We start from the raw sequence: 24518 nt of genomic DNA, 5'->3' as shown, positions 1-24518 counted from the left end.
GATTCTCCACTTGATCCACTCCTGGACCCAGTTCTCATACATGCCAATGGGTTTTAGGCCAGTGCCCAATGCAGTCTGGCCTTCCATTTTGCCTTGTATGAGCTGGTGAATGTTACAGCCCGGCCCACCCCACACCCTATTCAGGATGCACATTTGAGTGCTGCTGCCTTAACCAGTCCAGACTGCTGTGGGTTCCTTTACCTGTGATTGATGACATGCTCCTTGTTCACCCTGAGCTTATTCTATCACCTCCACAACTCTTGAGCTAACCAGTGGGGCTAGAATTTCCACAGGGCTTGGCCCACACAGCCCCACAGAATCTACCCCTGGATATGGCTCTCAAGTGCTAGTTAATGTAATGGCCCTGACCAAAGTGACCATTCTCCAGATCCATCATCATGTCAGGTAACAGAACATGATTCTGCTGGACAAGCCCTGTGCCATAGCTTTTAGCATGTATTTGGTGGTCAGTATTGCTAAGTGATAACACATTCTTCAAAGGAAGAGTAACTGTCATTGGGAATCTTTAGAATATATTCACCTCACAGAAACAGTTTGGGTTCAACGTGGAGCTACATAAGCAGCAATTCAAACCACCAAAATTCCAGAGCTCCCCTGCCAGGCGGCCAGCACCCAAGGTGTGGCACCAAATGGCGCACTGGCTGCTCAGGTCCAACTTACCACATGCACATGATGGCGAGCTTGTGGGATCTGGGCATGAGATGCCCTGTTCCAGGACCCACCCACAGCTGAGAGCAAAATATACAAATCTTTAAAAAAAGATTTATGTAGTTTTTATCGGAAAGGCAGACTTACAGGGAGAAAGAGACATAGAGGGAAAGATGTGAAGCCAGGACCCAGGAGCTTTTTCTGGGTCTCCCATGCAGGTGCAGAGTCCCAAGGCTTTGGGCCATGCTCCAAGCTTTCCTAGGCCACATGCAGGGAACTGGTTGGGAACAAGCCCCTATGTTGGATCCCATTGGTTACAATGTGAGGACCTAGCCACAGGCTACCGCGTCGGGTTTCAGAGTACAATAAATCTTAAAAAGCAAAAAAATTAAATGGAGTCACAGACTTCAGACCCCAGTCTCCTCTAAACATGGTGTCAGCCCTACCGCCTAGCAAAAAGCTGGCCCCAAGGAGTTGCAGAAAATGTCCAAAGAGCACGGCTAGGGGCTCAGGGTGAGTTGGGTGCCTGAGAACAGCAGCTTGAAGAAAGGGAAGATCTTTCCCGGGAAGGAGGCCTGGAAAGTGTAGATGTGGTCCTTGGTATCAGGGTCGTAGAAGCTGACCTCTTCGCCCTCAAGATCCACGCAGACTCCCACTCTCCTGGGACAGACCGGTAGGAGCTCCCATGAGTCTCTCCCAGTGAGTGCCCTGCAATTGGAACTGGTGAAGCGCAGCACCCAGAAGCCACTCTTTGGCTCCAGGGTCAGGCCGCCCTTTCGAGGGGCCTGCTCCCATGCCACGCCCAGGACACATGACCCGTCCTGGGGTCCACTGCGCTCCACCACCCAGCTGTGGCAGCCAGTGGAGAATCCTGGCGAGCCCAACACACAACGGGACGGGTAGAAGTGTTGCGGCTCTGCTGGATCCTCTGAGTACTTCTGAAGGATCATATCCATCGTCACTGTTTTCAGATCCTGGGAAAACTTGAGGTCGGGATGGGCCGAGGCCACATTGAAGATCACAGGGGCTGTGGGAAGAGGAGGGGAAACAGGTGCAGCCCTGGGTTAAGTCCCTAACCAACAGGGGAAGATTTTCTCTTGCCAGTTGCGCCCAAGGGGACCAGTTCTGCGACCTGTGAGCAGGCAGGTTTTAGCTCCAGTGTGGACTGCACTCTGGAGGAGTGGAGTGGACACAGCAGCAGGGACCTCATATGTCCGCTAGAGGGCACCATGAGCCAGACGAAGGCCACAAGGTAGCGTGATTGTTGTTTCTAAGAACAAGTCCTTTCCTCCTTGGAGTCCTTGCCACCACAGCTGCCTGAACATCCAATCCCAGGAGACCAGACCCCTTCCTTAGCTCCCCTAAAGTAGAGCTCTCGATGGCCCCAGACACTCACTCAGCATCAGCTGCAGCTCCAAAGAGCTCGAGGGGCCATGGGTGCTCCTAGTGTTCCTGGCGTCATCCTCACTAGCATTCCCGGGAGCTCTCGCGAGAAACGTTTTGCCTTTTAGCAGGCGAGGGTCTGGACTAGCCAAATTTATCGTGAAGGATGACCGATATCGGGGTTGGCATAGAGTTGGGGTGTGGAGAGTTGAGGATCCTGTGGTGAAAGTTGGGTCACCTTTGACAGAGAAGGAAAGGAAAAAGCCAGATCAGTGGGAGCAGGAGGGCACTGCCCGCACAAGCTCAAGGAGCTCACCCTCCCAACTGTCTGCATCAGAATTACTTCTCTCAAGCAGACACTCTAGGAATTTGGGAGGGGAAGCTAACTTAGGTTTTGAAATCCAGAGGCTGTGAACTAAACAAAGGCAATGCGGAACCCAGCCAATCGGTAGTAACTGCAGCCAGTGATGCCCAGGGGGCACCACCACTGCCCCCAAAGGAAGAGTGGAAACCTTTCAGTTGGCCATAGGGTCATCAGGAGTGGTGGGGGTAAGGATGGGAGTAGGGGAGGAGGAGGGTTGCTGCTGGCCTGTGCTACTGGGACCTGAGTGTGGGAAGGTTGAGTTCCCCCTGAACGTGAAGTGTCCTGCCATTGTCTCTAAACAGAGATCTCGCCAAGGAGCATGCTTATTGCCCAGCAGGACGGCTAAGATGGCAGAGATGCCCTGCATCCAGCACGTCTAGACCCATTCTTATCTTTCCTGTCTCTGAGCAGGGAAGACATCAATTGATGATTTTTGATTACTTTAGAATGTTTTTGAATGGCTGTGAGTTACCTGGGTCTAAAAGCATAAAATAACCCCCTAGGACTATTCTTTGTGGGAAAATCCTCCCCCTCCCTTCCACTTTGGGAGTTTCACTCTCCTCCAATGGCAGGAAGCAGCCCCTCACCCCACTTACTGGTCTGCTGGCAGGTTGTCCTCTTGTCTTGAAGCATCTTGTCTTGATCTTTCTTAGTGCCATCCTTGAGCTGGTCTGGAGGTAGAGAAGAGAAGGCAAGAGAGGGCAGAGAAGTTAAGGATCCCAGGGTCACATGACAAGGCCCGAATGTGAAACCCCTAGGAGCAGTGAGCTGGAACTGTCTCCATGTTCTCAGTGCATGTTAGATTTTCCAGCCTTGCTGCCCTGCTTCCCTGATGTGGCCATGCAGCCCAGCACTGGTCCGGTGGACATCTGATGAGACCTGGAACAGGAGCCACTCATTTTAGGCAACTTAAAAATTCATGGGGACTGGTACCATGCTGTATCAGGCTAACCTGCTGCACAGAGGCATTCCATGTGGACACAGATTCAAGTCTCAGCTGCTCCATTTGATTCAGCTCCCTGTCTATGGCCTGGGAAAGCAGCAAAAGATGGCTGAATGCCTTGGTCCCCTGCACCCACATTTGATACCCAAATTGAGTTCTTGACTTCTAGTTTTATCCTGGCCCAACCCTAGGTGTTGTAGACATTTACGGAAGTGAATGCATGGATGGAAGTTTGCTGCTTTTTTTTGTCCAATTCTCTGCTTTTTAAACACGAATTTTGTTAGGTTTATTTATTTTTATAGAAAGGAAGATTCAGAATAAAGAAGAGAGATGCAGAAAAAGATCTTCCAGGCACAGGTTCAGTCCCAATTGGCAACAGCAACCAGAGCTTAGCTGATCAGAAACCCTAAGCTAGAAGCTTCCGGGTCTCCCACATAGGTGTAAGTTTCCAAGGCTTTGGATCATCCATATGGGATTCAGGTGCATGCAAGATGAGGATTTCAGTCACTAGCCTACTGTTGTCACCTAAAATGAACCTTTTAAAAATTGTCTAAGGGGCCAAGACGGTAGCTCAATTGGCTAGTCCTCTGCTTGTGAGCACTGGAATCCAATATGGGTGCTCGTTCATGTCCTGGCTGCTTCACTTCCTGTCCAGCTCAAATATTGTGGCCTAAAAAAGCAGTGGGAGATGACTCAAAGTCTTGGGACCCTGCGCCTGCTTAGGAGCCTGGGGAAGCTCCTGGCTCCTGGCTCCTGGTCTGGATTGGCTCTAGCTATTGTGGATACTTGGGGAGTGTGCCAGTAGATGGAGGATCCTTCTCTTCATCCCTCAGTAAATCTCACTATCCAATGAAAGTTAATCTTCAAATTAAAAAAATCCAACTTTCCAATAAAAGTATCGTTTTTTAATACATTCATTTTGGATAGATTTTTAAATCTTTTTCTTATACACATTTTCCATGAACACTTACACATGCCTCATAAAATTTTTATTAAATATTTTATTGGAAAGGCAAATCAGATTTTACATATGTTACAGATTTTACATATGTTACAGATTTTACAAATACTTGGAATAGCAGAATCTGAGCCCATCTGAAGCTAGGAGCCATGAGCCTCCTCTGGGTCTTCCATATGGGTGCAGGGTCCCAAGGCTTTGACTCATCCTTTGCTGCCTTCTCAGACTGCCTGTAATGTTACATTTTGCAGGATTGGAGCCAGAGTTGTGGCACAGCAAGTAAACTGAAATCTGTGATGTCAATAATCCATTTGGCCACCTCTCCATTGGGTGCTCATTTCTGCCACACCACTTTCAATCCAATACCCTGCAAAAGGCCTGGGATGCCCAACTGTTTGGACCCCTGCCCTTCTTGTGGGAAACACACACGGAATTCCTGCTTGCACTTCAGCCTGGCCCAGACCCTGCTGCCACAGCCATTTGGAGAATGAGAATAGGCTGTCACTCATTCTTTTTCTGTCTCTTCTATCTTCTTGATGCTCAGCCTTTTGAAATGATCAGCTAATAATTAAAATCATTAAAAAATTAACAACAACAACAAAAGAAAGTGGAGATTCATGGATAAATGGGGAAGGGGGTTGTTACTGGGGGCATTACCCTCATCTTCCTTTTGCATTTAGTGCATGGAAGACTTGGGGGAGGGGAAGCTCTTATGCTGGTCCTAGGAAGAAGACTCCATTCAGCCACCTTACTCTCAGTTAAACACACAAGGCCTTCACACTGAAGGGCATCCCTACAAATACCAACCCTTTTTCCTGGTTGTAAATCAAGAGTACTTCTTAATGAATTTCTCATTCAGTACCCAACTTTGCACTTCTGTCCTGGCTGATCTGTTTTCGTGCAAGACAGAATCTCTAAAACATCATCAATTATGAATGCATTTTCTGTAGTCAGAAGTAGCAATATGCATCAGAGAAACAAACAAACAAACAAACATGGGCCAGAGATCATAGAGTCTGCAAGCCCTGGGGAGGCAGAATACTGCCCCTCTGCCCGCAGTCACTTCCCTAGGCCAGGGGGTTAATACAAGAATTGATGAGGGGTGAGTGTAGACTAGTACCATGTGGAACAGAGCATGGGAGAAATGCTTGAGGCAGGCATGGCCAGGCTCATAGACACTGGCAGGGGAAGGGTGCCATCCATGATAGCCACTGACAGGAGAGACTCTTCCAGGTGGGGAACAGAGACCCTTTCAGCCTCTTTCTTACCTCCACATTTCCTCAGGGTGTCAATCACAGAGTCATGTCTGGACTTTGCTTCATTGAGTTGTTGATCAAGGTCCAGAGGAATTGGGGTTTTGCTGTGAAGCTGAACCTGAAACTCTTCACTCCTAGGAGAACAAGACAGAACTGGGTGGGGAGTCCGGTCCTTTGGGCCCAGCCTTGTGGGGATGGAATCACAGCAGTGGGAGTGGCAGTGGACATCAAGGACTAGGGAGCGTTGAATCACAAAGCCATCACTGATGATAGGCTAACGTGAGAAGCTGCCCAAGGAGACTTGGACATGAAGGGAATAGGAGAAAAGCAGTGGGGCAGGGAGAGGGGACTGGGAGGCATCCTGCTGAGCAGGGGGCCTGCAGGATACCCCAGGAAATGGGGATAACAGCTCAGGCCTCACACAACCAACTCATTTGCTCAGCTCAGATTTTCCTCATGCAGCCTAAACCTGAGTGCAAAGTCCCAGGGTGTGGGTGTTCGTGAGCAGGAAACATTGAGGGTATCTGAAGCTATGTTGAGTACTGATAAGTGAATGACTCAGGGGCAGCATGCATGTGGGCTGGTCATCATACCTGTGCAAGATGCCTTTGATGCCCTGCAAGAGAAAGAAAAACAGCATGGTCTCAGCACCCAGCTCCCCCATGAGGCCACAAGGAGCCAAGGAGGCGAGGGGGTGTGGGCAAAGCCAGGGGAGTGAAAACATCTCTGAGACTCTCTCTTTCTCTCACTCTCTCTCTTCCCTGCTGTCACTCATGGGACTCCTTCAAGAAGTGCTGATATGGCTGAAAGTGGAAATCATGGTTAGACATCAACAAGAACCATTGATGATCAGAAAGAGAGTAACATTTTGCTAATGAGATTTTTTTGATACTTAACTTGCAAGGGGGCCATATTCCCTGGGACAGGAAAAAGATAGGAGTAACTTTGCATGAAATTTCTTGAAAGAAAAGAATAATCATTCCAACCAGCACAACTAACAATGGTTTATAAAACCCAGAAGTGGCTCCTGGCTTTTGCCTGGCACAGTGCAGGCCACTGTCACCATTTAGGGAAGGAACCAGTACTAGCAGGTAAATCTCTTTCCCTGCCTTTACCTGTCTCTCTGTAGCTCTGCCTTTCAAGTAAATAAACAAACGAATTTAGAAAAAAAATTATTTTGTGGTAAATATTTTGGAATCTACTTACAATTTATTCATCACATGGATTTTTGAAAAACTGGAAATTTACTTTTATTGGAAAGCAGATTTACAAAGAGAAGAAGAGATAGAAGGAAATATCTTCCATCTGCTGGTTTATTCCCCAAGTGGTTACAAGAGCTGGAGCTGAGCTAATCTAAAACCAAGGGCCTCTTCTGTGTCTCACACATGGGTGCAGGATTCCAATGCTTTGGCCCATCCTCTGCTGCTTTCCTAAGCACATTAGTAAGGAACTGGACTAAAATTTATGCAGCTGAGATGTGAAGCAGCACTCATATGGGAGCCTGGTGCTACAGGCAGCATCTTAACTCACTAAGCCACAGCACCAGTCACACAATCTTTTTAAATATAATTTCCATCTGTCTGAACATCACAGGAAAGAGAAAATAGAGAAATGTGCCATCTGCTGGTTTACTCCCTGAATGCTCACACAGCCAGGGCTGAGCCAAGTAGCAGTCAGGAGCCTGAAACACAGTCCCGGTCTCCTACATGGGTTGCTGAATCCCAGGACTTGCCCCATCACCTGCTTCCTCACAGGCCCCACAATAGTAGGAAGCTAGTTGGGAAGTGGAGGTAGGGCTTCGACCAGGCACACCAACAGGTTACGTGCATTCTCCAAGTGGCCTCTCAACCACTGTACTGAACACTTGTCCTTGAGCATGCTGAAGCTCTTCCCCTGTGACTTGCAACAAATTTCTAAATTATTCATGTGGTTCATGTTACATTTTTTAATTATGCTGGGCAGTAACTGACAGTATATTTCTGAATTATTTATGTGGGTTACCTACTCTAAGTCACACATGTGGTTCATACTACTGTTCCAAATGACACATTACCATTCCAACTTTCTGCTGGATGGTGCGGCCCTAGAGGTAGTGTTGAGGATTCTGCCAGGCACAGGTGTGCTGGCCAGACACAAGCCTTGAGCTCTGCTTTGCAGTGATTCCACCCCCTAAGCAACTCACCTGCAGCAGCTGTCTGGGTAGCATCTGCTCCTTGGCCTTCAGGGAATCCTTGAGATCCTTGAGTGAGGTGAGCAGTGCCTGGGTGGCAGCGTTGTAGTGCTCACACTCTTTGACTCCATGCTGAGCCTGCTGCTCGATGTTGGATAGGAGAAAGTTCTTATTCTCCTCCAGCACCTGCTGCAGGTGCGTGAATTCCGTGTGGATCCGTTGTTTCTCAACATGCACCTGGGCCTTGGTACAATAACAGGGACACAGAGAAGAGGTGTTCTCAACTGCCCTTCATGTGATGTTATTCCATTTTAAGTTTTGTATTTGATTACACTGAGTACCGATGTAGAACAGAGTACAGAATTGAGGGGAAAACAAACTTCTTCTTTTTTTTTTTTTAGTTTTGATTTTTATAGTGCAATTTCATAGTTTCTGGGATTTCCCTGTCACCTTCCCAGACTTTCACCTCCAGACTGCTTTTCCCCATATTAGTACAATAGACAATATCTGGGTTGTTCCCATGTATTTGCTATTGTAGATTATACTGCTCTGAATATAGGATAACAGATTCCCTTCTCACATGCAGATTTCATTCCTTTGCGTATATTCCTAGGAGCAGGATAGCTGGGGCATATAGTACACTTATTTGTAATTCTCCAAGCACTCTCCATACAATTTTCTGCTGTGGTTGTACTAGCTACACTCCCGCCAGCAGTGAATGAGGGTGCCTTTCTACATGCATCAATGCCAGAAGGGGTTATTAGTTGAGTTCTGGATGTAGGCCTGCTTCACTAGAGTTACATCTGGGGATCCTGAGCATCTTTTCATCTATCTGTTCACCATGTGAATCTGTTCATTTTTGAAAAATGTTGTTCATTTATTTGCACCATTTCTTCACAGAGTTTTTGTTTTTGTAACTATCCCTGGATTTCTGAAGCTCTTTGAAAATACTGGTAATCAGTCCTCTATCACTTGTGTAGTGTAGAAAGATTTTTCTCCCATTCGATTGGTCCTGATTCACTTAATTATTAAGTATTTCCTTTGCTGTACAGAAGTTTTTAGTTTGATGTAGTTACATTTGTTTATTTTGTCTTTGACTGTCTGTAATTTTGTCGTCTTTTACAAAAAGTCTTTCCCTATTCCTATATCTTTGAGATTGCTTCCTATGGTTTTCTTTAGTAGTTTGATGATTTCTGGGTGTAGATTTAGGTCCTTGATCCATTTAGAGCAGATTTTTGTATAGTGTGACAGGTGCGGGTCTTGCTTCATAATTCTGCAAGCTGCTATCCAGTTATCCCAAAAGCATTTGTTGAAGAGACCAAGATTTTTCCTGAACTGTTTTCAACTTTCTTGTCAAAGATTAGTTGGCTATACATGTGTGGGCTCCCTTCTGGTGTTTCTATTCTGTTCCATTGACTTCTCTGTGTCTGTACCAGTACCAGACTGGTTTGATGGCCACTGCTCTGTAGTATGTCTTGAGGTCTGGAATTGTGATTCCTCCAGCTTGATTTTCATTCTTCATGGCAGCTTTGACTATTTGTGATCTTTTGTGGTTCCAAATTAACTTTTGTATCATCTTTTCTATTTCTGAGAAGAATATTGTTGGTATTTTGATTGGTATTGCATTGAATCCTTTTATTACTTTTAGTAATATGGACATTTGATGATATTGATCTTGCAATCCAGGCACATGGTAAGTTTCTCCATCTCTCAATGTGTTCTTCTCTTTCTCTTTTTAGGGCTATATAACTTTCACCATAGACGTCTTTAACATATTTAGTTTAATTCCTAGGTATTTAGTGGAGATTGTACGTACAAATTTCTTCTCAGCCATGGAATTATTTCTGTACACTAGTACCCTTGCCTTGCACTCATTAATTTTGTATCCTGCTACCCTGTCAATGTCTCTTGTGAGTTCCAATAATCTCTTGACTGAGTTTTTGGTTCTCCTATTTAAACAATCGTATGTCTACAGATAGAGATGATGTCAGTTCCTCATTTCAAATTTGGATTCCTTTAATTCCTTTTTCTTGCTGTGGCAAAGACTTCCAATACTATATTGAAGAGTAGTTATAACAGTGACATCCCTATCTAGTTTCAGATCTTAGTGGAAAAGCTTCCAATCTTTCCCATTTAGCACATTGCTGGAGTTGGTTTTTTCGTATATTGCTTTGTGTTACAGAATGTTCTTTCTATGCCTATCTTGCTTAGGATTTTTAGCATGAAGTGGTGTTGAATTTTATCAAACACTTTCTCTGCATCTGTTGAGAGGATCTTATGGTTTCTATTTTTCAATTGTTGATGTGGTGAGTCATAGTTTTTGCTGTGAGAATGTTGAACCATCCCTGCATGCTTGGGATAAATCCCACCTGCTCTGGATGAATGATCTGCCGGATGTGCTGTTGGATACTGTTGGCTGGTATTTTGTTGAGGATCCTTGCATCTATGTTCATCGAGGATTTCAGTCTGTAGTTCTCTTATTCTGTTTTGTTTTTTTCTCTGTCTGACTTTGGTATTATGGTGATATTGACATCATAGAAAGAGTTTAGGAGAATTGCCTCTCTTTTTGTTTTTTGGAAAAGCTTGTGGAGAATTGGAGCAAGTTCCTTTTGAAATGTTTGGTAGATTTCAGCAGTGAAGCCCTTTGGTCTAGAACTTTTCTTGGTTGGGAGGGTTTGATTACTGATTCAATCTCAGTCCATGTTATAAGTCTATTTAGATTATTAATTGCTTCTTGATGCAGTTTTGGTGGATTGTATGTGTCCAAAAACCTACCCATCTCTTCTAGGTCTTCTGATTTGTTTGCATGTAGTTACTTGTAATAGTTCCAGATGATTGTTTTTATTTCTGAGATGTCAGTTTTGTATTTCCTTTTTTGTCTCTTATGTTATTCATGCACATTTTCTCCCTCTTTTGTTTGATTAGTTGACATAGTGGGGAATCTATTTTGTGGATTTTCTCAAAGAACCAGGTAACCAGCTCTTTGATTCATTGATCTTATGTATTGTTCTTTTGCTCTCTATTTTGTGTATTTCCTCCATTTTTTTTTCTACTAGTCTTTGTATTGCTTTGCTATTATTTTTCTAATCCTTCCAACTGGAAGCTTAGTTCATTTACTAGTTGCTTTTCTAGTTTCTTAAAGTAAGCATTGATTGAGATGAACTTTCCTCTTAACATTGCCTTGATTGCAACCCATAAGTTTTAATACGTTGTGTTGATGTCTTCCTCTATTTCAACTAATTTTTAATGTTCCCTTTGATTTCCACTTTAACCTATTTCTCATTTATTTGCCTATTATTCAGTCTCCATGTATTTGCATGTCCTCCTGGGTCTTTTGACTTCCTGGTCTTTAGATTGACTCCATGATGGTCTGAGAGGATGCATGATGTATGTTTGATTTTTTAAAATTTTCTGAGGCTTGTTTTGTGGACTATAATATGGTCATTTCTGTGGGAGGTACCATGTGCTGATGAAATAGTGTAGTCTCTGTAGGAGAAAAGGTTCACTAGATACCAACTAAGTTCTGTTGTTTCTTTGCTGAGGTTCTAAATCGTTGATATGTGTGATGTTAGAGGAATTATTAATGTCCACCACTATGTATTGGAGTCTATTTCTCCCTTTAAATCCATGATATTTGTTTCACATCACAAGATGGGTTGGCATTTGGTACAAATATATTTATTATGATGATATCTTCTTGCTGAATGGATCCTTTGATCATTGTGTGGTGTCCTTCTTCATCTCTTACAATGTTTTTCAAATCAAAGTCTATAACATCTGATATAAGAATGGCTACATCTGTCTGCTTTACCTTGTCATTATCTTGCAATATCTTTTTACATCCTCCTTCTATCAATTTGTACTTATCTTGGCTGGTGAGATGTATAATCTGTGTGGGCAATATTTTTGTTGTTAGAATCTGGAATATGTCACTCCTTTCTTTTCTGGCCTGTAGCATGTTCTCTGAGAGGTCAGCTCTCTGTTTGATTGGCGTTCCTCTAGAAATCACTTGATTTTTTTTCACATATAAATTTAAGGATCTTTTCCTTAGGAGAGCTTGATTATCATGTGTCATGGTGAAGTTCACTTTTGATTAACTCTGTTGGGAGTTCTGTGTCCTTCCTGGGTGCTGTTTTCTAATTCTTTCTCCTCATTAGTGAAATTATTGCTTATTATTTCATTGAATATTGTCTTAACCCTAGCTTCTCTTTCTGCACCTTCTGGAGCCCCGTAACTCTTTATGTTGGACCTTTTAATCATATCTTTTAATTATTTTATACTGGTTTTTTTGTTTGTTGTTGTTGTTGTTTTTTAGCTTGACCCAGCTCTGCTTCCAGGTTTTTGTTTGTTTGCCCGGTGACAGGAATTACCTTCCAACTCTGAAATTCTTCTGCTTCATTCATTCTGTTATTTAGACTTTCCACTCTAATTTTAATTTGCTTCATTCTGTTATTAATTTCTGATATATTAGCTTTCATTTGATTCATTGCTGCTATTTCCTGCGTTTAATATATTCCTTAAATTCTTTGAACCTTGTATGTGCTTCTTATTGTTGATAAGAAGCTTTATAACAAGTATTCTGAATTCTATATCCCCCATTTTCTCAGTGTCTTCCTGAGTTAACTCTGAGGGTTGTGGAGGCTTTTGTTCCTTTGCCGGAGTGTCTTCAGTAATATTCATTGTGCCTTTGTCTCTCCTTTCACCTTTGGTCACTGCTGTTCTTGTTAGTAGTTTCTAACAAGAACAGTAGTGCGTGCGAATTTGAAGGGTCTACAACTTGGTTTTATAATTCAGTCAGTGCCCTAGAGTAGGAAAACACCAATTGTCCTAAAAAACTGTATTATTGGCAGTGCTGATTTACTGACACCAGCTGGCCGTTAAGTCTGAGGGCCACCTGAAACTATTTTGAGTGGAGCCTGTAGAGTGCCACAATGGAACTATTTTATCCAAGGGACCTGCACAATGCACTAAGCTGAAAGTGAGTTTGCTCCCAGTTTAGTGTTTGGATAGGTCAGCTGCTGTCCCAGCAATCCCCTAGATTCTGGTCCTGTAAAAACTGCACCTGTTCGCTACTGATTTAGCACAGGTGCAGTTACCTCTGCTCCTCCTACTCTTTCCCTTCCCCCTCAGTTTTTGCCCCTCAGAGCAAATTGATGCTTGACAGGACAATGATGAAGTTCTGGAGTTGCTGGCTGTCAGATCCAGGTACCACACAGTCCCTGCAGGATGCAAAGCTGGCACTGTTTTCCTTATGGCATAAGTTCAGTGCAATTAGCTAGACATGAGCCCCCTCCAGACAATCCCTTCAAATCCACACTCTTTGCGCTACTACACAAAATGGTGTCCTTTCTGGCACTACTGAGTCTGTGATGTGAGATCTACCCCATTCCTGAACTTTGCCTTGGAGTCCACTGCTCCCTCTCTGCTTATTATTGGGTCAGACACATCAGCAGGATGGGCAGTTCTTTGTCTGTACTCACCTCTTAAGTTCCTGGTCAACTCCAATTCCCACCTGGCTGCCACAGATGCTGTGGACACTACTGAATCTCTGGCTCCCGCTGGGAGCCCAGATGGTCTGAGTCCAGATCACTGCTCTATGGCTGCTGGTGCACTATCCTATCACTGCAACACCGCTCCACCATTACTCCTGCTACCCCATGTACAGGGGTCTCCAGGTACTGCCATGCCAACTGCCTGACCTATCTTTTCCTGGAATCTGCTCCCTGTGTTTCACTCTGTGTAATGATTCTTTGTCATTCCAAACCTGTCTGCACATTATACCACCACATTGCTGACCGAGAACAAACTTTTTTTTCTTGAAAAAAATTTGTTAATTTGAATGGCAAAGAGAGAGAGAAAGAGAGCAGGGAGAGAGAGAGATCTTTTCTTTGCTATTTCACTCTCTGAATGCACACAACAAGCTGAGGTGGGCCACATTGACACCAGCAGCCAGAAACTCCATCCAAATCTTCCACATAGGCTCAGGGGCACAGGCATTTATACCTTCTGCTGCTACTTTCACAGGTGCAAAGGCAGGGATCTGGATTAGAAATAAAGCAGCTGCATCTCAAACAAGTACTCATATGGAATGCTGGTATCAAAGCAGGAAGATTAGCACACTGCACCATGATGTAGGCCCCGAGAACATACATTTAAAAGTACTTCTCATGGCAGTGTCATGGTACAGCCCATTAAGACATTGTTTGCAATGAAAACATCTCATATTCAAGTGCTGGTTCAAGCACAGGCTGCTCTGTTTGTAATCCAGTTCCCACAAATGCACCCTGGAAGACGAGAGAAAATAGCCCAAACTCTGGGCTCCTGCCACTGCATGGGAGACCTGGATGAAGTTTAGAGTTCATGCCTGCTGTCCAACCACCTCCTCGCCATTGAGGCCATTGGAGAGTGAACCAATGAGTGAAAACTCTGTCTCTCCTCTGACACTCTCACTTTTACTCTACCTTTCAAGTCTTCAATTTTTTTTTAATAAGAGCACTTCGTTTGTGCTCACTGCCATATTCTGCTATCATTTAAGTCATCATTTTTGTTTCAGAATTTGCCTAAAACTGATTTTCCAGAAGGTTGTTCAGTTTTAACTTGCTTCCATGTAGTTTTTAAAAATTTCATTTGACACGCCAAAACCAAAATAACACAGGGTAGGGTTTTCCTTTACCTTGAACTGGCTGATATTCTTGTCAACTTGAGCCTTCATGTGTACCAGTTCCTGCTCCTTTTGCTCCAAGATCCCCACATGCGATTGGATCTGCTCCTGTGAGGAGAAGGATCTTCAGTCAAGGCTCTGCCTTGATTGCTCTTGGGCTCATGAAAGCCACCCCATATCTCCAGATGGTGCTTGAAAACTGCCGAAGAACTCCCCAAAACCTTCCCATCCTGTTCTACTAATGGTTTCACCCCAGTTTTGGGTTTGCTGCTATAGGCCTGGGCAACCATTGAAGGATGGCCCAGGTCCTTGGGTTCCTGCATCTCTGTAGGTGACTAGGAAGAAGCTACGAGCTCTCACTTGTGACTGTCTCAGATCCAGCTGTTTCAGCAGTTGGTGGAGTGAAGATGGGAGACTTTTCTCTGTCTCTGTGTCTCTATATGTCTCTCTCTGTTTCTCTCTCAATCTACATGTTTAAAAAAAACAAAACTTTTTTTTAAAAGATGTTAAGTTTGATTTGAAAACTAAAGCATCTGAGGTTCAGAGAACCCAAAAGATCTCTTGAAAGTTGCACACTCAAGTTGAAAGTCACACAATCAAGTTGAAATCCAAATTTGAGCCCAAATCATTTTTTATTTTATATTTTATCTTATTTTTAATATTGCTTACATAGTTGAGAGGGAATCATGCTTATATGCATCTCTGAATAGGGTGGGAAGTGTCAAGTTACAGGAAGAGGGGAGTGGAAACTATATTTCAACTCTTTTTTCTCCCTTGTCTGCTGGGGGCAGTTAATGGGGTAAAGGAAGTGAGCTGTTCTTGGATCAAACTACATGTGACATGATAATGTCTTGAAAGATCCCAATGTGGTGTCCATATCTTCTGAATCAGATTCCTTGTCTTGGGGCCAATACATGGCTCCAGAGGATAATCCTCCCCATTCAAGTGACAACGTCCCATTTAGGTACAGGTTCACATCCTGGTTGTTTTGCTTCTAATCCAATTCTCTGCTTATTGTCTAGGAAAGCAGAGGAGGATGACCTAAGTGCTTGGGACTCTGCACCCATGTGGAAGACCTGGAAGAGTCTCCTGGCTCCTGGCTTAGGATCAGCTCAGCTCTAGCATTTGCAACCATTTGGGAAATGAGCCAGTTCGTGGATCAAATTTCACTCCTTCTCTTTGCTTATCTACCTTTAAAATAAAAATAAATAGTTCTTCTTTTTAAAATCAGTGGGGGGTCTGACATGATGTCCTAATTGACTAATCCTCCCTTTGCAAGCAAAAATATCCTATATGGTTTCCAGTTTGTGTTCTGGCTAGTTCCCTTCCCATCTTGCGCCATGTTTATGGTATGGGAAACAGCAGAGGATGATACAAACCCTTGGTACCCTGCCACAGATTGTAAACATACAGTAAGCCCCTGGGTCCTGGCTTCAGATTGGCTCAGTTAGGACTGGTGCTGCATTTGGGGAGTGAACCAGTGGATGGAAGATCTTTCACTGTCTGTCACTCCTTCTCTCTGTAAACCTGTCTTTCCAATATAAATAAATAAATATTTTTAATGCTTTTTTTTCCCATCCTCCACTATTTCCTTGTTGGCCAGGACAGCAGTCTTAGATTAGAACCAGGAGTTCAGTGGACCTGGCTAGGTAGAACCCGCAGGAGTCACAGAGAACAAACCCACATGAAGGAGACAACAGTTTGCAGAGCTCCATCAAACTCCCATCAGCAATGGGGAGTCCCCATGCCTACCTGGCGATGCTTGACAGCTTCTTCTATCACTCTGGATACATGTAGTTTGTGCTCCTTCGAGTCATGACACACCACACAAAGGAATTGCCCATCTGCTTCACAGACATAGTGCAGCTTCTCCCCATGCTTTGGAAATCTCAGCTCTTTTTCTTTCTGCTGCCTCTCTGAGGGATCCATACCTCGAATTTTCTCTATCAGATTTGCCAACAGCAAATTGGGTGCATATGTGTTCTTCTTCATATAAGTTTTGCAGCGGAAACATTTGATGTGATACTTAGAGGCTTCCTGAAGCTGAGTGATGCAAAAATTGCAGAAGTTGTGCCCGCACTCAATGGTGACAGGGTCCTGCAGAATGTCCAGGCAGATGGGACAGGTCATTTCCTCTTCTAGGTCGGTAAAATCCCATTGGCTTGCCATGGCAGAGCATCCAGGCTGATTCTTGTCTGTAGGATTGCTGTAAGTTTACAGTGGAAACCAATGCTGAAAGTGAGAAGGAACAAGAGCAAAGAGAAAGTGAGTCTGTCAATCAACCATGGGAGCAATGTGGGAGGAAAAGAAGAGAGAGAAAAAAATAATTGAAAGGAGTAAGATTTTCAACCCAGTGAACATTCTGTAGAGGGAAATCAGAAGGACAATCCTCTTCAATCACTGCTTAGGAGAAAAATGGCTACTGAGAAAGCGTATTTGCTGATTATGGTATTGAACCTTAGACTGGCTGAGTATAAGGCAGGTGACTGGATCAGAAGGGCCGTGGCAATAAAATCCAGTCACGGAGGACTTTTCAAACAGCATTAGGAAGAGGGTGGAGTGTTTGGGTGGCAAGGCTGTGGGCATCTCCTACAGTGGAGCTAAACCAGAGGAAGGAGAGACAGAGAGAGAGAGACAGAGAGAGAGAGAGAGAGAGAGATTGAGAGTTAGTGGCCAGGAGGAGGGAAATTAGTTCTACTGCAAGTAATGTGGCTCCTCCTTAAAGAATCTTGTGAAAACATAGAAGATACAATCACCAACATAGACCATTCTTCTCTTGAGAGATTCTCAGTCAAGTGGAAGATACAAGGAACTTCCTTTCTGTTTTTGTTTTAGCTTGTTTTATTTTGTTAGAAGATCTATTTTATTTATCTTTGAGACAGTTGCAAAGAAAGCAATGGAGAAACCAAGGGAGTCAGAGATCTTCTTTCTGCTGGATGACTCCCAAGATGACTACAATGGCCAACATTGAGCCAGTCCAAAGCCATGAGTAACTAGCTTCTTCTAAGTTTCCCACATAGGTGTATAGGCACAGGCACAGGGACAAGCACCTGGGCCATCCTCCACCACCCTCCTAGGTATATCAGCGGTGAGACGGTTTGGGAAATGAAGCACCAAGGATACAACTTGTCACCCACAGAGGATGCTAGTGCTGTAGGCAGAAGCTTAACTTATTACTCTACTGCACTTCCTTTCTAAACTTCATCCCCAGGAACTTCCTTTCTGAACCTCATTCTGTTTTCCACATTGTTTTCAAACCTGGTAGAGCTCTTCCTGATGCACACCAGCTATAGCTTTATCCTCTCTGCAACCTTCCCCTGTAAGGCTCCAATTCCTCGTGTGTGTGTGTGTGTGTGTGTGTGTGTGTGTGTGTCTGTGTCTGTGTGTGTAATGATTATTCTGTGTTTCTTTCTTGTTAAAATTCACCCTGATTCCTGATTTTCTTTTTCTATACATTTTGTCCTAACTGTAAAACAAGAAAGAAGCACACTGATCACTTTTATCTGATGTTTATCTAAGGTCAACAGAGATGGTGAATAATTTTATGATCATACATAGGGCATATATTCCACCTGGTTTTACCTTTGCCCTGGTATAATTATTAACACTATGCCCTTCATTTCTCAAATGTATCCCCTTTAGATGTTAAATTACATGACTACCCGAGTCATAGCAGTTGTTGGAAGCCAAAGGCTTTTGGAAATGTTCTACTTCCAAGCCTCTCTGATTGCTTTAAGGCTGAGTTAAAGCAGTGTTTTGTAACCTATATTTACCCAAACTGCAGTTCCCTGGAGACAGAATTTAACTTTTAGTCAGGTCTCCTTTGATGGTCATGGTGATGCAAAAAGTTGAAATTTAAATGTTTTTAGGTGGGTGTATTCTTCCCCACTGCTCTATTATCTTGGGTATCCCTATCTGCAGATGTCTTCCTATGTATGACCCTGACTTCCTTTGAGTCTCTTCTGGGAAAAACTATCTCTAGCCATTCTCAGTGAAATCAAGCATCATATGCCCTTGAAGCCTTGTTAAAGCTCAGATTAGCTGAACCTTGAGCTAGAGTAAAGACTTGATTATTCACCTTCTAAATTCTTACTTATATTCTAGTTTTTTTCATTTGAAGCTGAGAGAGAGAGAGAGACAGAGAGAGATGAGGCTTTATCCTCTAGTTCATTCCTCAAGTGCCCATAACATCTTTGCTGCTAACTCAGGCTGGATCCAGCACCCAAGAACTGAGCACAGGTCTTCCACAGGGGTGACAGGACCCAAAATATTTGAGCATCACCTGCTGCCTTCCAGGTACGCACATGAACAGCTAAGTGGATTGGGAATGAAAGTGGAAGAGCTGAGACTCCAAGTAGTGTGTCCCACACAGATGTTGGCATCCAACAAGTGATTCTACCACTGACCCATAGACCCACTGCTACCTGCAGTTTACAAGCAGTTTGATTTAATTAGAAGAGCTGGGAGGACTGTGTCTGAAATCTTCAGTTCACAGACTGATGTTGTCAGAGACCATGCTCAGAGCTTGTGTGCAATTATCTACAATTGTGAAACAGTCCAAAGCCACAGAACTGTGTACTTTAAGAATATTCTTATGACAGCTGTGTACTGATACCTGTAGTTGATTCACTCTGTTTCCTGATCATAAAGCATTAGCTGATGATAGTGAATATAGGGCGTGGCAGTCAGACTTTGTGCCATGTCAATTCCTGTAATTTGACCCCTAAATGCTTAAAAAGAAGAAGAAGAAAAAGAAGAAGAAAAGCTGATACAGTGACCTTATAGGGTTCCATTCTCTTTTGAACAAGGCATGACTCTGATGGCTTTACTGACATTTTATTTTTATTTATTTATTTTTAAAGATTTATTTTTCCTTTATTTGAATGTCATTTACAGAGAGAGAGAGACAGAAAAATTTTCCACTGACTGATTTATTCCCCAATGACCACAACAGCCAGTACTGAGCCTATCCAAAATCAGAAACTATGAGATTTTTTCCAGATCTCTCACAATGATGCAGGGTCCTGATGCTTTGGGCTGTCCTCTACTGCATTCTCAGGCCACAAGCAGTGATCTGAATGGGAAGTGGTATAGTCAGGACACGAACTGGCATACGTATGGGATCCTGATTCATGCAAGGCAAGGACTTTTGCCAATAGGATACTGTGCTAGGCCCAATAATTCATTTTTTAAAGGTTTTTTTATTGCAAAGTCAAATATACAGAGAGGAGGAGAGACACATACGAAGATCCTCTGTCCGATACTCACCCCCATGTGACCACAGCAGCCTGAGCTGAGCCAATACAAAGCCAGGAACCAGAAACTCCCTATGGCTCTCCTACACTGGTGCAGGATCCCAAGGCATTGGGCTGTCTCTGAAGGCCTTCCCAGGCCACAAGCAGTGAGCTGAATGGGAAGTGGGGCCATCAGGTCTAGAACCACGCCTACATGAGATCCCTGCACGTTCAAGATGAGGATGTCCTCTGCTAGGCCACCATGCTGGGCCCAATAATTCTCTGAATCCATGTGCAATATTCTGAGAAGTTTCTGGCTCTTGGCCTTGAATTAGCTAAGCTTGGGCCATCATGACCCAATGAATGGAAGATCTTTCTTTCTATCTTTCTATCTTTCTTTCTATCTCCTTTCCATAAATCTGACCTGCCATTCCAATAAAAATAAATAAATCCCTAAACACATAAAACTTTTCAAGAGACCACAAATACTGAATTAGGCAATGTAGTGGTAATTATAAAATGTATTATGTATGTATTTTTATAGACTTGCAATTTTGAAAGAATTAAAATAGAGGCGGTGAGAGAGAGAGTATTCCATTCATTGGTTCACTTTAAAATGACCACAATGGCAAGAGCTAGGCTAGTCCAAAGCCAGGAACCAGTGTCTTCTTCCAAGTTTCCACATGTGTTCAGAGGTCCAACCTAGGCCATCCTCCACTGCATTCCCAGGTGCATTAGTATGGAGCTGGGTAGGAAGTAGAGCAGCTGGAACTCATGTCAGCTTCCAAATGGGATGAGGTTGCTGGAGTAGGTGGCTTTAACTATTACAACACAGGGCCTACCCCTTTAATTTATTATTTATGTGTAAAAAAGAGATAAATAGACCCATTAAATCTCTTAAATACACTTTCAAAAAGAGGTGATGAAAGAGTTTAGTGCATCAGTGTTCAAAGGAGCAATTCACAAGCCATGAACACTGGGCTTGTGTCTAACCTTGGGACACCACATGAAGACTTAAAGGGGAAATTAAAATCATGGCTCATGCTGAAAGAGAAATACATTTGCTTCCTGGACAGTTTGTAGCACAATTGCTTTTACTGACTTATAAAAAAAGGAAAAGCCTTCAATAAAGAGTATTCTGGGGGATTTGGAAACACCAACAAAAATATTTTTTTATCAGACCTATATTCAGGAGGTAACCCTCAATTAATGTTGAATATTAATCAAAAAAGACTTAAGGGACTTATTAACACTGAAGCAAATGTTTCTATTATAACATTGGATTTTGGGCCTGGACAATGGAGAAAGGTCAAGGTGCCAGTAACATTTTTAGGAGTTGGAAAGTTTTAGATGTTCAGCAATCTAAACATGCACTTACTTGCAATTTTGAAGAACAACAAATTTATTGAAAGTAACCTTTTAGCCTTATATAGCAGACTTAGGATTTACATTATTGGGGCAAAATTTACTTTCTAAATCACATACAAGTATTAACATAACTGAAGGCTCTTCTCCTTCAGCTTGGAGAATGATGAGGTCCATGGGATATAAAGAAGGACAAGGATTAGCGAAATTTTATCAGGGCACAACCTTCTTTATCCCACAACAAAATAATGATCAAAGGAGAGGCCTTGGTTGGTCAAAATTAGAGTAGAGGCCACTGACAAGCCTGTGTGGACAGAACAGTGGCCCCTTCCTCATGAGAATTTATAGGCCTTAAAACATTAGTACAAGAACAGCTAGATGCTGGACATATAGAGGAATCCAGCAGTCCTTGAAATTCTCCCATTTTTGTTATAAAAAGAAATCAGGATAGTGGAGAATATTATCAGACCTGCACAATGCTGATAAGTGCATTGAGCTCATGAGGCTGCTTCAGCCAAGTCTGCCAACACCTACGATGATTCCCCAAGATTGGCAAATCCTAATTATTGATCTTAAAGATTGTTTTTCACCATTCCTTTACATCTGGATGGCAGAACTGCTTTTGTCTTTACCATACATGTGCATAATCACAGTCATCCAACTCCCTGATATCAGTGGAAAAGTTCTGCAAGGTATGCTTAATAGCCCTACCACGTGTCAATACTATGTGAACCAGCCTTTGCAAAAATTGCCTGATTCTTTCCCCAAGATTATGATAATTAATTATATGGATGACATACTTTTTGCACCACCTGATGCTCATTTTGAAGTGATAATAAAAACAGCTACTACTACTTTTCAGGAATATGGCCTTATAGTGGCCCCAGAGAAAATTTAATATGCAATGCCTTTTCACTGTTTGGGATATAAATTACAGCAAACACAAGTGTTGCCTCATAAACTCTCAATATGCAAGGATAAATTAGAAACTTTAAATGATTTCCAAAAATTGTGGGGAGACATTAATTGGCTTTGCCCCACCTTAGATATACCCAATCACATTTTATTTCACACATTACAAGGTGATTCAGCACTTTATAGCTCTTGATCCTTGACAGCATAAGTGGAACAATAACTACAAACTATATAACAACATTTTTCTACCTATTATTTAGATCGTATGGATCCAATACAAAATTTCCAGAATACAATTAATCCTACACAATATTCTCCTACTGCATATTTTTTCAACAGCTTCAAATCATTATCATGTTGATTTTCCTTCCCAATAAATGTTCTAAGAAGCTTGTTACTTATGTAAATAACTTACTATTAATTGGTAGAGCAAGGCTGAGACGTCATGAGCTGTATGGAGATGATTTTTCTGTAATAACTGTACCTCTTTCATTACAGCAGGTGAAACTGTTGCTGGGTAGTAGCACTGAGTGGCAAATTGTATGCGTGGAATTTTTAGGCACTTTTGAAAATCATTTTCCAAAGGACAAAAGGACATAATTTTAAAAAATGACTTCACTAAATTTAGACCCCATTATTTCAACCTGCCCTAGTCCTAATTCTCCTATTTATTTTACAGATACAAATAAGCAAGGGCAGATCAGATTTCTTGGCCCCAGTCAACAAAAAATTATACAAACAACTTATTCTTTTGTTTAACAGGTCAAGTTAGCAGCAATAATTCTTTTACAGCATGCTCCTTCTGCACTCAACATTATAACTGACTCTCAGTATTCTGTTTTTGCAGGCACTGGCCTAAAACCCATTGGCATGTATGAGAACTGGGTCTGGGAGTGGATCAAGTGGAGGAACTTGGGAACTCCCCTGGCAAGTCATAGTTCCCCCTGGTGAACATGTGGTCCAGACCTGGAGGTTGGACAAGCTGGGCAAAGTAGCTCCAACAGCTGGCTAATGTGTGAATCGGTAATAGAACAGGGTATACTGGGCAAGACTGAGCAAACCTTAGCCCACTAGCAAAACTAGAAACCATGATGGAGCACAGGTCATGCCAAGCTAGACTTTTGCACCTGCTGGTCTAATGAGCCAGGGACGCTAAGCCACGGTGTCTAAGGCAGAGGTTGGGACAGGTGAGGGGCTGAATCAAGCTGAGTCAGAGCAACCACTGGCATGCACATGATCTATGGCTGGGAACAGGCCCGGTTGGGGAGCTAAGGGGACTCACTAACTGCGTTGAGGTTCCCACTAAGCGGTGCATGGGCTGGAATGGGGCCTGCGTTCTGATCAGAATACGGTTGTAGTCTCCCTTGGCACAAGTGTGGACTGGGACAAGACACACCAAGCTGGGCCAGACTCCAACACAGTCTGGTGTCCTGGAAGACCAGAGTAGATGTGGGATCGACTAGGCTAGGTCTCAACCACTACTGAGTCATGTGTGAGCTGTATGTGGGTATGGACAAGCCATGGCTGGGCTGAAACATCCAACAGCAAGAACCAGATTGGGTTGAAGGCCAGTCAGAAAAAGCCACTATTCCTGCTAGAACAAGAGGTGAACTGAGTAGGGCTGGCTCATGGACCCCCTGGAATGCGCATTAGGTGAGGTTCTGATGGAGGAGCCTGGGCAACTCCTGTGGCAGAAGACAGACCTGGCAGGTAAGCACAAGAAGCATGATAGAAAACAGCTAAGAACAGGCCATGGAAAGTGTTCCACTGGCATACATTAGGCATGGATGGGGGCAGACCAGGCTGAATCAGTTCACGTCATTCACTGGCAAATCCGAGTACCAGCACGGAGTGTGGGTTGAGCCAGGTTCGGTCGCGACAAAAACAAGTACACAATACGGAATGCCAGGGTGAGGTTGCCTGTACTGGATGTGACTGCGTAGCACCCAACCAGCACGCGTGAGAACCAGGAAAGGAGGGGGCAGAGCCAGCAGGGGGAATATTGGGGGGGTTTCCCTTGCTGAACAGCTACTCCCACTGGAGAGCGTGAGCTGGGATGGGGGCAGACCAGACTAGGCAGGGCTACAACACCTATATGCCTCATGTGGATTATATCAGGGAAAAACCAGGCTGGGCTGATTATTCCTACTGGTGCAATCTACAATTAGAGTGGGTGAGGGTTGTTTGGGCATAGCATCAGCTGACATAAGCCTGCACTGGGGGCTAATTACTTCAAGTTAAACTGCAGAATCACCTGGAGAGTGCATAATCCAGGAGTATGAGAGGACTGGCGGGGGGGAGGGGGGATAGTGGGCTCTTGCCTCTTGGGTTACCACTCCTATGGGAGGGCATGAAAACTAGGACAGGGGCTGGCATGGCTAGACAGAAGGGCACCCACCAACATGCGTGTGGGCTGGATAGTTGACTTGGTTAGTTGGAACTAAGCTTTAATACCCATTAACATGTATGAGAGTTGAATGGGATGTGGGAAAGAATGGACTAGTCTGCTACATGTACTGCCAAACCAGGGCAGGGGGCGGGTCTGATGGGGGTTATTGTGGGTCACTCTGACTAGCCTGCAGCTCCCACTGATTTAAGTG

The 24518-nt window shown here is 43.6% G+C and overlaps 1 protein-coding gene across 1 annotated transcript; it reads right to left on the bottom strand.

Annotated features, from left to right (window-relative positions):
• Positions 1–1169: 1169 nt before the first annotated feature.
• Positions 1170–16573, bottom strand: LOC121149306 (E3 ubiquitin-protein ligase TRIM31-like). The gene is made up of 9 exons (XM_040969827.1): positions 16157–16573; positions 14417–14512; positions 11492–11632; positions 7756–7986; positions 6167–6189; positions 5586–5707; positions 3013–3087; positions 2066–2290; positions 1170–1696 (listed from the first exon to the last, which is right to left on the bottom strand). Exons 1-9 carry the CDS (start codon positions 16571–16573, stop codon positions 1170–1172), a joined length of 1857 nt encoding a protein of 618 aa, XP_040825761.1.
• Between the last annotated feature and the right edge of the window lie 7945 nt (positions 16574–24518).

Source organism: Ochotona curzoniae, unplaced genomic scaffold, assembly GCF_017591425.1.
Source record: "Ochotona curzoniae isolate NIBS_2020 unplaced genomic scaffold, NIBS_Ocur_1.0 contig_1942, whole genome shotgun sequence".
In the NCBI taxonomy this organism is placed as follows: Eukaryota; Metazoa; Chordata; class Mammalia; order Lagomorpha; family Ochotonidae; genus Ochotona; species Ochotona curzoniae.
The sequence above is the reverse complement of the archived record's forward strand: the minus strand, read 5'-3'. Positions and strand labels throughout refer to the sequence as shown.

What these genes read in the sequence shown, in the direction of transcription:
- LOC121149306 (XM_040969827.1), bottom strand. Translation starts at nt 16,573, where the DNA reads ATGGCAAGCCAATGGGATTTTACCGACCTAGAAGAGGAAATGACCTGT. An exon ending in ATCAAAGGCATCTTGCACAG is followed by an intron (nt 5,708 to 6,166) that starts GTATGATGACCA and finishes TTGTTCTCCTAG; the next exon opens with GAGTGAAGAGTTTCAGGTTC. An exon ending in GGAGCTGCAGCTGATGCTGA is followed by an intron (nt 1,697 to 2,065) that starts GTGAGTGTCTGG and finishes CTCTTCCCACAG; the next exon opens with CCCCTGTGATCTTCAATGTG.